This window comes from Microtus ochrogaster, chromosome 7, assembly GCF_000317375.1.
Source record: "Microtus ochrogaster isolate Prairie Vole_2 chromosome 7, MicOch1.0, whole genome shotgun sequence".
NCBI classification, from domain to species: Eukaryota; Metazoa; Chordata; class Mammalia; order Rodentia; family Cricetidae; genus Microtus; species Microtus ochrogaster.
Genome location: NC_022014.1, coordinates 29,552,752 through 29,569,607, shown reverse-complemented (window position 1 = coordinate 29,569,607; position 16,856 = coordinate 29,552,752). Strand labels below are relative to the sequence as shown.

Below are 16,856 nucleotides of genomic sequence, written 5' to 3'. Positions count from 1 at the left end.
AAATAGAACAAAGTTTGCTTCAATTTATCCCAAAATTGTGTAGTGGTTTTACTTTCATCCAGTGGGATTACCAGGACCACACCCCATGTGATGGAAGGGAGCACACCTTTATTTCAGCCTTCACCATCCCAGGACCCCAACATCAGGATGCACCACCTGGTATGCTGGGTGCAGAATCCAGACGATCCCTATAAACATGGGTGACCCTACAATGTTGCGTTACAAGCCCTTGCCAAGGTGCAGCTCACCGCAGATAAGCAAGAAAGCAGGACCCAGACTGAAACATCAGTACACAGGAAAGGCGCCCGTGAGCCCTGGGCATGTCTCGGCATCCGAGCAGCAGCTGGGGGAAGTTCCTGCTTTGGCTATGGCAGGTTCCATCTACAGAGCCATCCCAGAGGCAAGAACAGCCCCAAGTGTGGGCTTCTGGGCAGGCCGACTGGACGAGGTAGTGTAAGGACATCTGAATGTGTGGGGTGCCCAGCGACAGTGTCAGGTGCTTTAGTGGCTGGGAACTGCCTGGGTCCTGGGACAACAGAATGAAAGGCAGGGAGTGTTTGAGTCAGGACTCTAAGGTTGGCAGTTCCTAATCTAGACCTGGAGGGTGGTCCTCAGAAGTGAGGGACGTTGCAGAGAAAGGCAGGGAGAAACGGGGCAAGAGGGCTCTAGGATAGAGAAGAGAGGAACAGAGACAAAGAAGGGGACGGGGGGAAAGAGAAGAGTGAAGGACAGAGAGGTTCGGGAGGAGCCTTTCAGCCTTTCTTCCCCTTTCTTCCCTTCTCCCACTGCCCCTGAACTCTGGAGCAAGGACCCACACTCTCACCCCATCTCATCTACTCATCTGAGACCACTACTAGCTAGCCTGGAAAGGATGCTAAGTCAAAGGAGCCAGGGGACCCGTGAGCCTTGCGCACTCCTCCTTTATCCCCAGGTTAAGTATGGCCCTCAGTTCATCCTTCCCTTTCCCTGGGGTGCCCTGCCCCAGCCTGCCCAGGCTAGTCTCCCAGCACCTAACCCAGGGTGACTCTTCCTCGGGAATTCCTGAATTACACACTAGTAGCAACTCCAGATCCCAGGCAGGAAGGGGAGGAAGAATGGCAGAGAAGAGGAGGGAAGGAAGGACGGGATCTTTGAGAACTCATCCCCAGTCAGGTCCAAGGCCAGCAATTTGGAATCTGCCCTTCAACTCTGGGACCCAAGTACAGAGAAAACGTTTATAAATGATGTTTAATAATGTAAATAAATTTTTAAATGATTGTGCAAGTGTGCACATTATATCTTTTTTGCTTTGCTTTCAGTGTTAACTCATCATTTATAAACATAGTTAAAATTTTAAAATTGTATTAAACAGCCTACAGCAGCAACACTTAGCTAACCAGAACTGAAAGTGCTGCATTTACCTAAAAAAATAAAAATGCCATTGGGAGGGGGAGAAAGCCATTCATCAGTACTAAAAGGAGGAAGAGGAGGAAAAAGCAGGCTCTAGAAGTAGCTGTGTGATCTTAACATCCTAGGCTTAATGTCTACAGATGCCAGGCAGCGGTGCTCTCAAAATAAAGCTTGGTGTTTGCAGTTAGTGGGGAGTAGTGAGGACCATGAGGACTGGAGGGCGATGCCCTGGATTAAAGTGGCTGCAGCCAAGGGGGCAATGCAAGCCCCATGTGGTGCTTTTCCCGTTCAGGAAGTCTGGAAGAGTTGGCCCTTTGTATTTTCCCATGCCACGTCCACGGATTCAACTCTGAACCAAAATCCCTGAACTTATCTTCCTGTGACCAGGAAACTCCGAGAAGGAGTGTGTGTCTGCAGAGACTGACGGATGGATTGGAATTCACTACTGTGGAGAGAATGGAATTTTGTGGGTGCAGAGGTGAATTACTTTATCTTGAGCTACTTCCAGTCTCTGGAACAGCCATTCCTTGCCCCGTTCTGTATCCAAACTAACCTTGTGGTAATAAATAAAAACTTCCTAGAAACTGTAAATTTAGCAGAGTGCTAGCTTCCACCAATCCAGGAGCCAAGAATGCCATGAAGTAGCATCTTGGGCACATAGACTAGCTCCTCCCACCTCACTGAAGCCGCCAATGTGTTTTAGAGTCGCCCTGATTTATGATTCTCTCTCCATTCTGTAAAAAGCCTAAGGAACTGCTTCTATGTTGGAGCATGGAGTTTGGGGTAACTGAAATCTGTGTTCCTAGGCCATGGTCACTCAGAAGGGCCCACAATAGCTCTCTCTTACTCCCTTTATGACAAGAGCTATGGTTTTTGTGTCGGCACCACCACCATGGATGTGTACTGTGCAGGGAGGCCTAGGAAGGTATCCGCAATGAACATGTACTATTCTTTCCTGTCATTATTCTCTACCATGTGTAGTACAGATCATCTAGAAATTACTTAAAGTACACAGGTACTATATAAAAAGTTATGTCTTAGACAAGGGACTTGAGAGTCAAGAACTTTGGTGTCCACCAGAGTCCTTGAATTGGTACCTTACAGACACTCAGGGGTAACTATGTGGGTTTTTTTTTAATTTTTTTAAAAAGAAAGTTAAAATGTTTTAGATTTATTTTTAAAGTTATTTTATGTGTGTGGGTGTTTTGCCTGCATGTGTGTCTGTGCACCTCATACATTACCAGTCCTTGCAGAGGCCAGAAGAGGGTGTCAGATCCCCTAGAACTGGAGTTACAGACCTTTATTAGCCTCTCTGTGGGTCTTGGGAATCCAACCTAGATCCTCTGGAAGATCAACAAGTGCTCTTAACTACTGAGCTATCTCTGTAGCCCTAGCTTATCTATTCCATATATAACTATACATAGTTGTGTTATTGAGACAGGTTCTTACAGGCAGCCCTGGCTAGCCTGGAGCTCACTATGTATACTGAGCTGCCTTCAAATTCTGAGAGATCCACCTGCCTCTGCCTGTCCAGTGCTAGCACTGAAGGTATAGGTGCTACCACACCTGCCCCTCACCCCCCAGCATGCATGTGCACACTCCACACACACACATGCATGCACGCACTCATGCATGCACGCACACAGAGTATGCACACCACCGGGTCCTGGGCACTCACTACCTACTGGGTGTCTACTGCCAAATCTTTCAGAATCTGTGCCAATGACAGAGACAGCAAGAGTCTAACATGCCAAAGCCCAGGCGCTGGCACCCCAGGGTTCTACAAAGGAAAGTTCAGCTGGGGTTTTACCAGGACTCGGTGTGAATGTTTGTGGCAAAGATCTCAGGAGAAATGATTTTTTTTCAACTATCAATTCACCAACACCTGAACAGATAATAAACTATTCCTCTGCCATTCTGGTTAGCAAAGTTTGGGTGCAGCTGGTTTTCCTCCCCCACAGCATCAAAACAAGTTTTCTCTGCACTTGGGCAAGTGATTTGCTTCTGCCTATTGGAGAAGGACCCCGTCTCTGACCAGTGGGTGATGAAGAGGGGATAGGATGAAGGCTAAAGGAGCCCCGGTCTTTCCAGGCCACATGGTGGCTCCTGCCCTGGTAGAACACGAGGCCTCCAGGTCCCCCGGTGTTTCTGACCCCAGATCCTTACTTCTGGGGTCTCCCAGGACCTAGAGAGTGGAGCAACCCTCAATGAGCTCAGGGTCCTTGGAGCTGGGGGTCGTATGCCACAGTGTCCTGAATCCCAAGGCCAGCCACTCTAAAGCCTCACTGTAAGGGCCACATGGTGGTAGAAACCGTTTAGCCCCCCTCATTCTATCCCTGAGGGGGGGTCTGGAGAGCACTTCAGATCTTCCCAAGGTCACTAGCTGGTTTGCAGCAGACTCCGGGCTCAAAACCCTTACAGGCGGAACTGGACAGAATCCAACATTTAAGCCGATGTCAGGCGTCAGTTGGATGTACAGCAGCAACTTCAGGAAGGGTTGTACAGAATAATCCTGAGGGAAGCAGCTGTCTCAGAGAGGAAGAGGAGTGCACATAAGGAGGACCAGGGCTTAGGGATTCTTGCATGTAGACCATGGAGAGGCCTTTCGATCTGACAGATCCGCAAATACAACTGCACACCGGCCTCTGGCAAATGCTGTCTCCAAAATTCTGTCATGGTGTAGTATACAGCCCGAGGGGTCTCTCTGAGAAGCCTGGTTTACGTTCAGGGGAAGGGAAAAATTCCTAAATCTGGATTCTTGTATCACCCCAGACCCACAAAACCAGTGTGCCTAATGTTGATGCTTCCCCTGGCATAAATTCCTTTTCTGCCCCCTAAATCAGAGAGAAATAGGAACATTTGGCTTGGCTGGGACATCCTGCAGGCAGCTCCTACCTAGTCTTGACCAGACCCCTAGGAAGTACTCCCCTAGAAGTGAGTGGCCTCTGAGGATGAGGGAAGACACAGTACCTGTCTCCGGGGAACTTCACTTCCCAGTGAATTGGCCTGGTCTGGCTTTCTCTAGCTTCTTGCGCCTCTCTGGGGGAATCTCCTGCAGGCTGATGCCATGGTTGCTGGCCCTGCAGGGAGGAGACTGCAGCCTCAGCAAAGAGAAATAGGGGTGAGGGATGTCAGGACTTGTTATTGCTGCTTGGGATGAGGACCAGACTTGGGATGAGGCAGGAAGAGAGGCAAAGGCACAAAGGGCCCCCGGATGGCTGGCGCCACTGAGTCTCCAGCCATCCAGCTGTGACCCAGCAGGTTCAAGTCGGCCACTCACCCTGGCTGCAGATCCGGTGGTTTGGGGATGGGCTTGTTGAAACCCAGTCTACCCACAAGCCAGTACGTGTCCTCAGCACCCTTGCCCTGGGAAAACACAAAAGAGGGGGGGCTTAGGCAGACCAGGGTGAGGGATGGAGAACCTTTAGGTCTAGGTGAAACGGGGAGACCCGATATCTGTAGGGTCCCCTACAAAGCAGCAGCGTGTGGGCCACGCACCTTCAGCTCTGTGCGGCCTCGACACTCCATCTGGAAGCCCTGGTCCAGGGCACAAAGAATCCGAACAGTGCTCATGTTCACGTGGATGCGGTAAGCTGAGGCAGTGAGGGACACCATGATCTCAAAATTCACCTCCCATCTCCCCATCCTGTCCGGGCTTTCTCCACCTCCCCCAGCTCTCCTGGTCTGTTACACTCACGCAGTCCGGTGGATTCCATTCGTGAGGCTGTGTTGACTGTGTCCCCAAACAGGCAGTACCGAGGCATGGTGAGGCCCACCACACCAGCCACGCACGGGCCTGGGGAGATACGCCAGGTCAGAGGGCAGGCGTGCAGAGACTGGGTCAAAGCTGGAGATGCCCTGCAGCTAGGCTGCACAAAGGGCCTGGAGAGACCTTAGCACCCACCCTCTCTATTAGCTCCCCCAATAAAAACACCCTTGTGTATTTACTTCAAGGCAAGCCCCCTCCTCAGCCCCCCCCCCCCCGCAAGCGTTGCCTCCTACCGCTGAAATCTGGCACCCAGAAGCTGGGAGGGGCTGAGTATTTACCTGAGTGCAGACCAATGCGAATGCGCACTGGTACCTCAGGCATATGGCGCATGCGGAAAGAGCCTACGGCGCTGAGGATGTCTAGCGACATGTTGGCAATCTCTGCAGCATGCCGCTGCCCATTCCTTTGTGGCAGCCCGGAGGCCACCATATAGGCATCTCCAATTGTTTCCACCTGGGGGAAGGGGTTGTGTCTGCTCAGTTCTGAGCACCCCTCCCCTAATACTTAAATCAGTGTCACTTGTCTGGAGGTCTAAACGGGTCAGGGCAGACATCCTGGAAAGCCACGCTGTGAGCTAGGAGTTGCACTGGGGCCTGAAGGAAGAGATTCGTGATGGGAGGGCTGAGGAAAACTAGCTGGTGTCTGGAGGCAGGTGGAACTGCTTCATTTAAACTGATAGTCAGAGCCAGGCAATGCCTTAAAACCAGCAGTCGGGAGGCAGAGGCAGGAGGATTGCTACAAGTCTCTGAAGCCAGCCTGCTCTAAACAGCCAGTTCTAAGCCACAGAGGTATACACAGAAAACAAGACCGAAGGGCGGGAGGTTTTGTCTCTGCGCACTCCACCTTGTAGACATCGTGGGCACCAATGATGGCATCGAAGAGGGTATAGAGGTCATTAAGCAAGTCCACCACCTCGATGGGCTCACTCATGGCCGAAATGGTGGTGAAGCCCACAATGTCACTGAAGTAGAGTGTCACCTCCTCAAAGTACTCAGGCTCCACAGGTGTCCCCATCTTCAGGGCCTCAGCCACAGATCTAGGAATGGCAAGCAGCAAGGTCACCTGAAGGCTGCCCCCATCTTCCCACCCTCTCCCCACACTCCACGTGGGCACCCACGGAGGCAGCATCTGTGTGAGCAGCCTGTCTGTCTTCTGCTTCTCCTGTTCTAACTCCTCTGTGCGCTCTCGAATCAGGTCCTCCAGGTTACTGGAGTATTGCTCCAGCATCCGGAGCATCGAGTCGATGATGTTCATCTTCCGGCCCTTGTTGATGCTCTTGAACTAGGAGAGGAGAAAGCTGGTGAGACTTTGGCTGCCATGGCCCTCTCTGTACTCTCTCATGGGGCTATACACCTGAGATCCTGCCCACTCCTACGTTTTTGGCTATTACTAGCAGGTATATGGAAAACGAGGGCTCCCTCAGACAGTGAGCCGGAATTGACAAGGCACTGAACTCAGGCTAAAGGTTTTCCTGTCTCAATAAACAAAGCACATAATCTGACTCTTATTCAATGTTATTGATTTGAATTAAGTATTTCTCCCACCCAGAGTTCTCTTTCCCACTCCAAAGGCCTCCACAAGCCCTCGTTGGCTTTCTAAACCTTCCCTACCAAATTTGTAGTCCTTAGGTTAACCCTAAGGAAAGAGCCTAAAAGGTCAAGCTCCTGCCAGCCTGCTTGTCCATCTGAGACCCCAGGGCCCAGCCCAGTCCCCGCGCAGTCCCAGCTCCTGACCAGGTCAAAGGTGTGGTCCATGGAGGGCCGAAGCTCTGGCTGCTCTGCCCAGCACTGTGCCATCAGCCGGATGCACTCCATGGGTGCCTGGTCCATTGACACCAAGGGCCGACACAGTGGAGGAGGGTTCTGCACCCTCTGTATCACCTCTAGAGGCAAGAAGAGACTGTGAGAAGTGGGTGACCCCAGAGAAAACCCACCTCTGACTCTAGCCTAAGATGGAGGCACTCATGAATCCAAGCTGGTCTCCAGCTCACTGTGTAGCAGAGGACCACAGGCTTGTACCACCATGCCCAGTTTATAAGATGCTGGGGATTGAGCTCGGGACTTCGTGCACACAAGGCAAGTCTCGGCCAACTGAGCTTCTTCCCAGAGGGAGAGGATTGTTTGTCTGTTTGTTTGTTTATTTGTTTTATCGAGACAAGGTTTTTCTGTGTAGCTTTGGTTATCCTGGAATTCACTCTGTAGATCAGGCTGGTCTCGAACTCACAGAGATTCACCTCCCCAGTGCTGGGATTAAAGGCCCTCCTGGATAGGATTTTTTTTTTTTTAATTAACACTTCCAATGCTTTTTCAGACTCAGGCCAGCTGGCCTTGGTGAATTCCCGAAAGAACATCCCCATTGTCTCAGAATGTGGGTGTACCCCTCGCGGTCCTGACCGGACTTGCTGAACATAGCGGACAATGAGGACTACAGAGAACTCAAGAACAAGGGCAATGGGTTTTTGATCCTACTGCACGTGCTGGCTTTGGGGGGGCCTGGGCGGTTTGGATGCTCAACTTTACTAAACCTGGATGGAGGTGGGCGGTCCTTGGACTTCCCACAGGTCAGGGAGCCCTGATGGCTCTTCAAGCTGATGAGGGAGAGGGACTTAATCGGGGGAGGGGGAGGGAAATGGGAGGCGGTGGCGGGGAGGAGGCAGAAATCCTCAATAAATAAATAAATTAAAAAAAAAATTAACACTTCCAATCCTTAGGAGATGGCCCAGTCAGTAAGTGAGGCTGGACAACAGTGCAAGCACAAGCAAGCGCATGCAAACTCACGGTGAGTTGGCCAAGACAACCTGTCAGGGGATCAAAAGCACAGTCACTAATAACACGCGCTGCTAGCTAATCGCAACACGCCAGCAGTGACCGCCAGAGCCAGTTTTCAAAGGCCCAACCAGAACCGTTCCTGTGGCATCTTAATTTTCCTAACCCCATAAAACCCCTAACCTGTTTACAGTAAAGAGCTTCTGTATGGGAATCTCCTGGAGTCTGTGCGTTGACTTCTAGTCTCCCTGCCCCCCCCCCCCCCAGGGAAACAGGGACTGCACACAGGCAGCAGCCACAAGCCAGCAAAAACTACAGGTAAGTGCCTGGCATGCAAGACCCAACCTCAGCGTGGGTCTCTGGCAGCCACATTCAGATAACTTTTAAAAAACCAGGCAGAGTGGAGTACACCTGTAACCCTAGAGCCAGGAAGGCAGACACAGCGGCCTCCCAGCACTTGCTGGCTACCCAGCATAGTTAACTGGTGAGTTCTGGGTTCAGTGAGAGACTCTGTCTCAAAGAACAAAGGAGAGAACCACCAAGGAAGACATCTGACATTGACCTTTGGCCTGCGTTTGCGCACACACACAACTGTCTGCACACGTAAACACACGCATACTCTATACACCAATAAGTAAGTAAATAAAGGCTTTAGTTGGTGGGGGAGTGTGATGTGGGATCTCTAGGCATAACCAGAGGGCCCTGAAATCTGAGTGAGAGGTGATGGAGACAAACATTTCTGAGCATAAGACAAGTAAGGGCTGGGGCGAGAATCCTACAGATGATGCGTGGTTTGGATTTGGATCCTCTCATCCCTCTGTTTCCCCCCCTCGGCTTTCCTAGGATCTCTGAGAACCAGACAGGAACCTGTCTGTGTGGTGGAAGAGCAGGGTGGGTTCAGGGTCAGGACAGAAGCTGTTAAGGTCTGTGCCCTGGAACACCGTCTCATGCTTGGCTTTCCCACTACTGTCTTCAGACCCCAGCTTTAAGAAAAGAGCTTCACCTTATTAAAGAGCAGCGCTGGGTCTGGCCTGGCTGTTTTAAGTGCAGGGTGCCTCCCCGGCCCCAAGGCACCTTACCCTCGGGTGTTAGCTCCAGCATGGCATAGGGGGTGCTGCGGCACACGACCTCCTGCATGATGATGCCCAGGCTAAAGACATCGCCAGCTAGTGTTCCCCGTCGCTCCAGGGCAGGGTCCCGAAGCAGCTCTGGGGCTGTCCAAAGTTGATCTAGGAGCGAGAAAGAGGGGCGTGGCTGCGAGAGAGGCTGCAGTGACTTCAAGGTCCAGACCCTCATTCTCACTGGTACTAATTAACCCAATAGCCTCTCAAATATCTCAGAGCAGAGACTATTTGAGATTCAAAGCCTTTCAGGAAAAAAAAATCGTGTGCCCTCACGAAGGCGGTGCCTAAGGAAGACTCTACCTCCGGAGCCAGCCTTCAGCAAAGCCCCGCTTATCCGCATCCCCAGAGCTCAGGCTCTCCCTAGCAAACTCCACGTCCCCAGCTAGATGAACAGTGCGAGGAGATCGAGGGAAAAGCACTTGCAGCTATGCAGATCCTAGGGATGCTCCGGGGCCAGGGAGGCAGCTGGGGACGCCTACCCTCCGCACTGGGAGGCTCAGGCAACACCTTTTGCGCTTCCAGCAGTCGCCCGTGGCCATGATCTGTCACCTTGAGCACGAACCTCCCGTCCACCACGCAGTTCCGAGACTTAAGCCTCCCGTGGGCCACACCGCGATGGTGCAGGTATCTCATTCCCTTGGAAGGAGTAGAGGAAGAAGCAACCTCAGTTCTCTTGACTCCTCCTCCGCCAGCACATCTCTACATCCTGCAAACGCGCGCGCGCGCGCGCGCGCGCGCGCACACACACACACACACACACACACCTTGATGAGGTCCAGCAGGAGGGAAGACTTGAACATCCAGTCCAGCTTTATGTCTCTCTGGGCCAGGAGGTCATGGAGGGAGCCCCGAGTACAGTGCTCTGAGACCACAGCCAAGATGCCCTCCCCAGGGGTGGCAGGGCTGTCTGCTGTCCCTGCCAGGAAGAGCCCCAGGTAGAGGGCCACATTCTCATGCCGGAGCTCCCGCAGCTGAAAGGCAGAAACCGACTGGCTTTTTTTTTTTTTGCCCAGGAAGCAATGTACGTAGCACCAGTTATACCCCCCGTATTCAGTATTCAGTGCCTGTTTGGGGGCATCCCAACTGGGAATGTAGGACTGAATATGGTAAGTAAAATAGGGTGGAGGTGGGAGAACGTCCTTCTCCACATAGTTCTGCTCAGATTATGAATGGCTAAAGTAACGAATGAAAAGACAAACACACACTGGGGATTAGGGCCCAGCCAGGTCCCACTTTGCTGAGGGACTGAATTAGCAGCAGAGTTAAGTGGAGCCACAGGGGAAAGAGCAGGCGAAGGAGCCACCACCTGCTCTTCCTAACGTGGCAGTCTTTAATGAAGGACCGGAGAGACCAAATGCCACTGCTTTCCAGTTTTCCCCGGGGTCACATGCCCGTTTAAGGGGCTGTTTTCATTCTAAAGACCTGGTGACTTCGCCCACACCCCAAAGGCAATCCACTCAAGTCACTGGCAGCTGTAATCACAAGCTCCCGTGGCTGCCTCCTGGAAAGAGGTCAAACCAAGGATGCTCAGCACCGGGGGAAGAGGGACATGGAAGCTGAAGGACCGAAATGAGTTCTTCTACTGCCAGCTGCCCACTTTGTTCTCTATGTCGGCACAGCGGGGGCATTGCGCACAGTTGTGTGTCCTCACAGAAGCGGAAACACATTTAAATTTGTTTCCTTGAAAAAAGGGTTTGTTTGTGTGTGCGCATATCTGCGTAGGTGCATTATGTGGGCACAAATGTGCCATGGCACCCATGTGGAGATCGGAGGGCAGCTTGCAGGAGTCGGCTTTTTCCTTCCAGTGATGTTGGTGCTGGGGAACAAATCCAGGTGGTCAGGCTTGATCAGACACCTTGGTCCGCTGAACCATCTCGCTGCCTCCTCATTTTTACTGTTTTTTTTGTTTTTTAAATCATTTCACTCAACACAAATCCACTGGCCTCCGGTATTCCAGGCCTGTGCTGGGTCCTGGGAATACGGTAGCACCCTCATTCAGCTGCCAGTTCACAGTGGAGACAGATAAGCCAGACTGTGGTTGAACACACAGCTTTTGTGATAAATCAGCATGTCACTTGTCACATATAAGTTGTGATAAGAACATCAAAGAAAAAAGCTAATGTCATGAGAGGATGGTGGGAGGGCCTCTCTGGCATGGAAGGAAAACCTGAGGATTTCCCCCATAGCCTGCTACAAAAAGAAGCCAAGAATGGGCATACTAATAGCCATCTACTCCCCATCATGGGTTACCTTGGAGAAGGCTGTCTTGGTGGCTGGGCGGATAGCCATATGGCGATCCCCTGGAAATTTCTTCAGCCAAACCCAGTCTCCCTGTAGCAGAAGGTCAAGGGATTCAGTCCTTAAAGCCTCAAGATGCAAGGTGATCTAGGGAGCTCCCATTTCCACTGACCCAGAACACATCTGTCGTAAGACAGAATATCAGATACAAGCAGCTCAATGTATGCCTGTATGTTCCACAGGTAGCTGGGTCAGAGCAGTGAGGAAGGTGTGAAGCCGTGCGTGGTGCTCCTCACTCCCCAGATACAGCCATCAACATTCACACATATGCAGCCCACATCACTACCCCTTGTCAGGAGAGAGCACTGTGCTAGAGCCGGCAGGGATTATTGGGAACTAGTTATGCAGGGAGCTGTCGTCCCCCTGGTCCTGGCCTCACTGTCTCTGCCTGCTTGCAGGGTCAGTCCATCCTATGCCACGGTGTGGCCACTTGCAGTGATCTGCTGCTGTCATCTGGAACAAGGAGCCCTTTGTTCTTAATTTGCCCTGGGCCTTGCTAAGAGATGTGAACTACAAGAGAGTCATGAGGACTTGGTGCCGATTCCTGATCGGCATTTGGATATAATGTGAAGATACTTTATAATGGTCATTAAAGACTGGGAGTTGCATTTAGTGGGCATGGCCAGAGAGAAGAAAGGCTTAGCATAGGCAGAGGGTGGGCCCATGCAAAGAACAACCTGCTTAAAATAACAGTAACGTGTCTGAGAAGCAGTCACCGTGGTCTCAGGTGACACAGTAAAAACTTTTGCTTTCTCTCCAGGAGCTTGGGCGCTCTCCACACTCTTGCTAAGTTGAGTTCTCCAGTCCTCCGCTCAGTATCCCGAGGCACACACGCACATCCTGTGCCACACTCGCATGTCCTGTGCCACACTCGCATGACCTGTGCCACGTTCGCATGCCCCATGGCACACTCACAAGTCCCGTGGCTCACAAGTCCCGTGGCTCACAAGTCCCGTGGCTCACAAGTCCCGTGGCACTCGTACATGTCCTGGCTCAGTTGTTAGTGTTCTCTGACATTTCTTCCCTGAAGTAAGTTTGTGAAGCTGACCAGAACTGGTTGGAAATGTTGAGGGGGTGGGGCAAGGGACTCTCAGTAGAGAAGGAATTGGCCTCACTGGCTGCACCAGCTTACAGGCTGATCCCAGCAAACTCCACAGCACCCCCAGCCTCCAGCTTTTGGGTTTTGGGAAGTCCTCATCTGGACTTGTGACAGAGAGGATTTCCAGATTGGGTTGCTAAGTCCGTGCCCAGTTTCATCTCCCTGCCTGGAGCCTGCGAGATGTGACCTGACTCCCCTCCCCCCACTCCAGCCGGAGTACTTTTCCTCTGACTCTGGTCCCAGCATCCTTCCTTTTCTTCCCCTCCTGAAGTACGGGCCAGGCTAACTGGGGATCAGCTCACCTCATAGAGGCCAATGTTGGTGTTCTCTGGGGCCTGGCTGGGGACACTGCGGATGTCTGATGTGCTCCGGGTAATCAGACTGGATCTACTGCCCTGGGCCATCTGAGGACAGAGGTCAAAGCAAATATCAGAATCTATTCTGGGGCTAGAGTCCTGGGGTGAGGCTGAGTTCTGTGGGTGACAGAGAATAGAAAAAGAAATCTACAGGCCAGGTGGAAAGGGCACCCAGTGCACCACACTCTACAGTTTACAAAACAGATATGCAGTTTCTAGCTGGACCTTCACACCAGCCCAAGATCGACTGTCACCCCTATTGTGCAGAAAAGGTCTCTGATTCCCAAGGACAAAGCTGGGGCAGGAGCTAAGTTTCTCACGCGGGAGCTGGTGGGCGGGGGGGGGGGTTGGGGATGGGGAGAGGCTCAGGGAAGGGTCCTGTGGATCCTAGCTCCCTGCTTTCCTGACCTTCCGAGAGCTGCCCCCCTGTGAGTGGAGCAAGGTAACATCTTCCAGAGTCAGGATGATCTTGTTGGGGCCCGAGACCATTTGTATATGTAGGAGTCGGTGTCTGGTGCGAGGAGGTGGGCATCCCCACGAGGTCCATAAGAGGCCAGCAGGGGATAGAGCAGAGGGGTGACATTAGTTCAGGGAGATGGACTGGGATGTAGCTATTCCCCAAATATGCCCTGGAACTCTGCCAACTCCCTGGATCTTTGTGTCCCTCCCCAAGACAACTCTCCCTGTCTTGTGGACCTCACCTGGTGTCTTTGTGGCACAGTTTTACTTCCCCTTCTCACCTCAAGTAATGAGCCAGGAGAGCTCCAGTCAGCCCCATCCCTATCACCAGGAGGAAGCCAACAAAGACCAGGCCTGGCTCCACTCCTGAAGGGACAAAGAGGGGACACTTGAGTGCCTTAAGAGAAGGAGGCGTTCAATCAGCCATGCCAAATCTAAGAAATGGGCTTGGAAGCTGGGTGAAAGATCACAGATTCCTCAAAGGGGGAGTTTGGAGATGCCACAAGGGTCCTCATGGGTTCTGGAAATCCTTGAGAGGGGTCCTGAGTAAGCCGTGGACTAAAGGAGGACCCGAGAGAAAAACGGGAATTCCCTCTGTCCCACAGCTTTGTGACTTGTCCATGCTGACTCTTAGTAGGAGCCTGAGGGTGCTCCCAGAGGGTGCTCCTCTCACCTCCATTGCAGATTACATCTGGATTGAACCAGCAGGAAGGATCTGGCCCGGGTGCAGGTCCACCTCTCGGGAAGTGCACCGGGGGCCCAGCAGAGCGCAGGGAGCCTCGGATGGGATCCAGCAGGTGTGTGGTGAAGAGCCGGTCTCCTGATGCATCGGTGTCCAGCAGCACAAAGGAGGGCTCCTCTGTTCTTCCCAGGTCCCCGCAAAAGCCAGAGACTTGGGCTTCCTGAACTTGGCGGGCCACAGACGTGCCTGACACCCAGCCACCACCCACAGCTGCTCTGGCTCTTGTCACTCCCCCAGCCAATAGGAAGACAGCGTCGTAGATGGTTCCGAACAGTGGAGAGACCTAGAGGAGAGCAGAGAGTGAGGACTTAGAGCCCATAAATGGGTGAGAATTTTATTAGCTCCACTGATTCTGAGGGTTCCTATCTCCATCCACCCCAGTGTCTGTTGGTGTAGACTGCAGCTCCTTTTAGGAACTGAGTTCTCTCATCACGACTGTGACTTGCCATAGCCTAGACCTTCCCATCTAGGTTTTTGCCTGGCTTATACTTTTAACGCCATCACCTGCCATTCATCTAAAGCCCCCCCATTCTTTGCTTATGCTCATGTCTTCCTGTTGTTGTGTATCTAATTTATTGAGTCATGGTCTTTCTACATTGCTGAGATTGACCTTAACCTCATTCTGTAGCCTAGGCAGATGTTGGATCTACCCTTATTCCTGCCTTCCTTCTTTCCTCCTCTCTCTCTCTCTCTCTCTCTCTCTCTCTCTCTCTCTCTCTCTCTCACACACACACACACACACACACACACACACACACACACAGAGAGAGAGGCCTGGAACTTCTGATCCTCCTGTTTCTAGATGGGAACTCGGCAGACAGTGGTACATCCCCAGATGTTGAAGTTTTGATACTCCTGCTTCAGCCTTTTAAGTAGCAAGGATTATTTGCCCACATCACCAGGCCTGGCTTGGTTATCAGTGTTTCTTCCATGCCAACCCCAAAGAGGCACTCCCATTGGTACCTCTCCTCACCACTATCCCCAATTCCTATTTCTTGGGATGGTGGACACCATGGAGCACCAGTGACACCGCATTGTGTGTGAGAGTCCTCTGCCATGAGCGAAGTTTCCTTCCGTTTAGGGGGAGAGACAAGAAGGTTAAGGAAGTGCAATAGTGAAGGGGTGGGAAGTGGGAGGGACAAGAAGGAGGGAGGAAGAGATGGAAGGTTCCGGCAGTAGTGACCCTCCCCCAGGTCATAGATCACAATTATCTAGGGGAGAGTGGGGCAGAAGGAACACTGAGGGGACGCATTCAGGGAACCTAAAGTGGCTTAGTCTGGCCAAAGCTCATGGAAGGTGTGAGAGAAATGGAGGCTCAAGTCCTGCTAGGCCATGTGAGGAGCCCTCCGTCTAGACAGGACAATGGAGGTCCCCAACTCAGGGTGCAGGAAGCCATCCAGAAACAATCAGGAGGCTCTGAAGCACGGCTGGAAAATGTAGAGCGCACCCCATTTCTGAAGCCGGATCTCACTGGTGATGGGGAGAAGCTGGGTCACGTGAGAGATGGGAGATCCCAGATTTGGGCCCAGAAATGCTGCAGCCAGAGTCAGGGCAGTATCAGCGAGGGAGGAGAGTATGAAGGGAAGAAAAAGTAACCGGGCTTCATGCCTGGGCTTGTGGGGGACAAAGGGGAGACTGGGTCTCCAGCGCGGACAGCTGGCAGCACTGCGTACTGACAACTTATGAAAGCATCTTTGCCCTCATCTTTCGCTCTCCTTCCACTGACGGACAGATTCCCCCATCCCATCTCACTCTTTATCCATTATTTCCGTTCTTTCTTCCTTTCTATCCCAAATGTCCCCGTGGAGAAGTCTAGAGGCATTGGCGGGGAAGAGTTCAGCATGCCTCTGCACCCCACTCCCCACCTTAGCCTTCTTTCAGGGGGTCCCTTTTGAGTATGGTTATGGATGTTTATTCATTTGGGAAAAATTGATCCTAAGGCCACACACTATTCCGGCAAGCATCCTTCACTGTGCTGTCTGATCGTCTCTTGTTTTTGAGACGGGCCCTCAGTGGACCAGACTCACCTTGAATTTACTCCACAGCTCAGAAAGGCCCTGCTCTTTCTGTCCTCCTTCCTCAATCTTCCGAGTGTCTGAGACTGCAAACCCACGTCACGATGCCCGGCTGAGTACAATCTTCTTGATTGCTAATTTTCTTCCTACTGATATCTAGCTTCCCTTCAGCCTCACTAGTTTCTAGATTTCCTGTGTGACTGGGGCAGAATTAGATGATCTGAACTGGGATCCGGGAGATCAAGGAATCCTGATTACTACCTGGGTATTGGAAACTGCCTTTGGATCTGATTCTAGAGCCCCCACCCCGTGTAGTTAAGAGCTCCGGTGCGACCAGAGAACAAAGTCAAGACCCCAGAAGAATTGTCTCTGGGCTAGGGTGAATCTGTATCTCCTGCCGTTCCCAGAACACCAGCTGCTTGTTATGGAAGTTTTTGAGGTACTGGGTTAAGCCTGCTGTGAAGAAAACTAAAAATGACGTGGCCGTTTAGGATTTACTCCTTGGAGGTGGATTTGAGAGGTCTCATTGCCTACTCTCAGGGGTAATCATAGTAATGAATGCACTAAGCAAGACCAGAACTTCTATAGCACCCAGACAACTCCAGATCAGCGTGGCTACTGACTATTGGCTCCACCCCCACTTTCCCACTGGTTCCACCCTCCTCTTTCCCAACGTCTTCACCTCCCCTTTCCCATTGGCTCCACTCTCCTTATTCCCACAGTCTCCTCCCTTCCCTTTCCCATTGGCTCCACCCTCCTTATTCCCACAGTCTCCTCCCTTCCCTTTCCCATTGGCTCCACCCCACAGTCTCCACCCTCCCCTTTCCCATTGACTCCACC

At 52.0% G+C, this 16,856-nt stretch overlaps 1 protein-coding gene across 1 annotated transcript in view; it reads right to left on the bottom strand.

The window, feature by feature from the left end:
• Positions 1-3,889: 3,889 nt before the first annotated feature.
• The window catches only part of Gucy2d (guanylate cyclase 2D, retinal), a 14,363-nt gene continuing 1,396 nt past the window's right edge, over positions 3,890-16,856 (bottom strand). The window contains exons 3-19 of the mRNA XM_005349792.2: positions 13,933-14,284; positions 13,541-13,625; positions 13,209-13,311; positions 12,747-12,848; positions 11,298-11,378; positions 9,812-10,018; positions 9,527-9,683; positions 9,003-9,152; positions 6,892-7,040; positions 6,276-6,439; positions 6,002-6,194; positions 5,437-5,611; positions 5,087-5,185; positions 4,888-4,982; positions 4,670-4,755; positions 4,360-4,469; positions 3,890-4,102 (exon numbers count right to left, since the gene is read on the bottom strand). Coding sequence (XP_005349849.1) covers positions 4,376-4,469; positions 4,670-4,755; positions 4,888-4,982; positions 5,087-5,185; positions 5,437-5,611; positions 6,002-6,194; positions 6,276-6,439; positions 6,892-7,040; positions 9,003-9,152; positions 9,527-9,683; positions 9,812-10,018; positions 11,298-11,378; positions 12,747-12,848; positions 13,209-13,311; positions 13,541-13,625; positions 13,933-14,284 — 2,292 coding nt within the window. The 3' untranslated portion in view covers positions 3,890-4,102; positions 4,360-4,375. The remainder of the gene's footprint in view (positions 4,103-4,359; positions 4,470-4,669; positions 4,756-4,887; positions 4,983-5,086; positions 5,186-5,436; positions 5,612-6,001; positions 6,195-6,275; positions 6,440-6,891; positions 7,041-9,002; positions 9,153-9,526; positions 9,684-9,811; positions 10,019-11,297; positions 11,379-12,746; positions 12,849-13,208; positions 13,312-13,540; positions 13,626-13,932; positions 14,285-16,856) is intronic.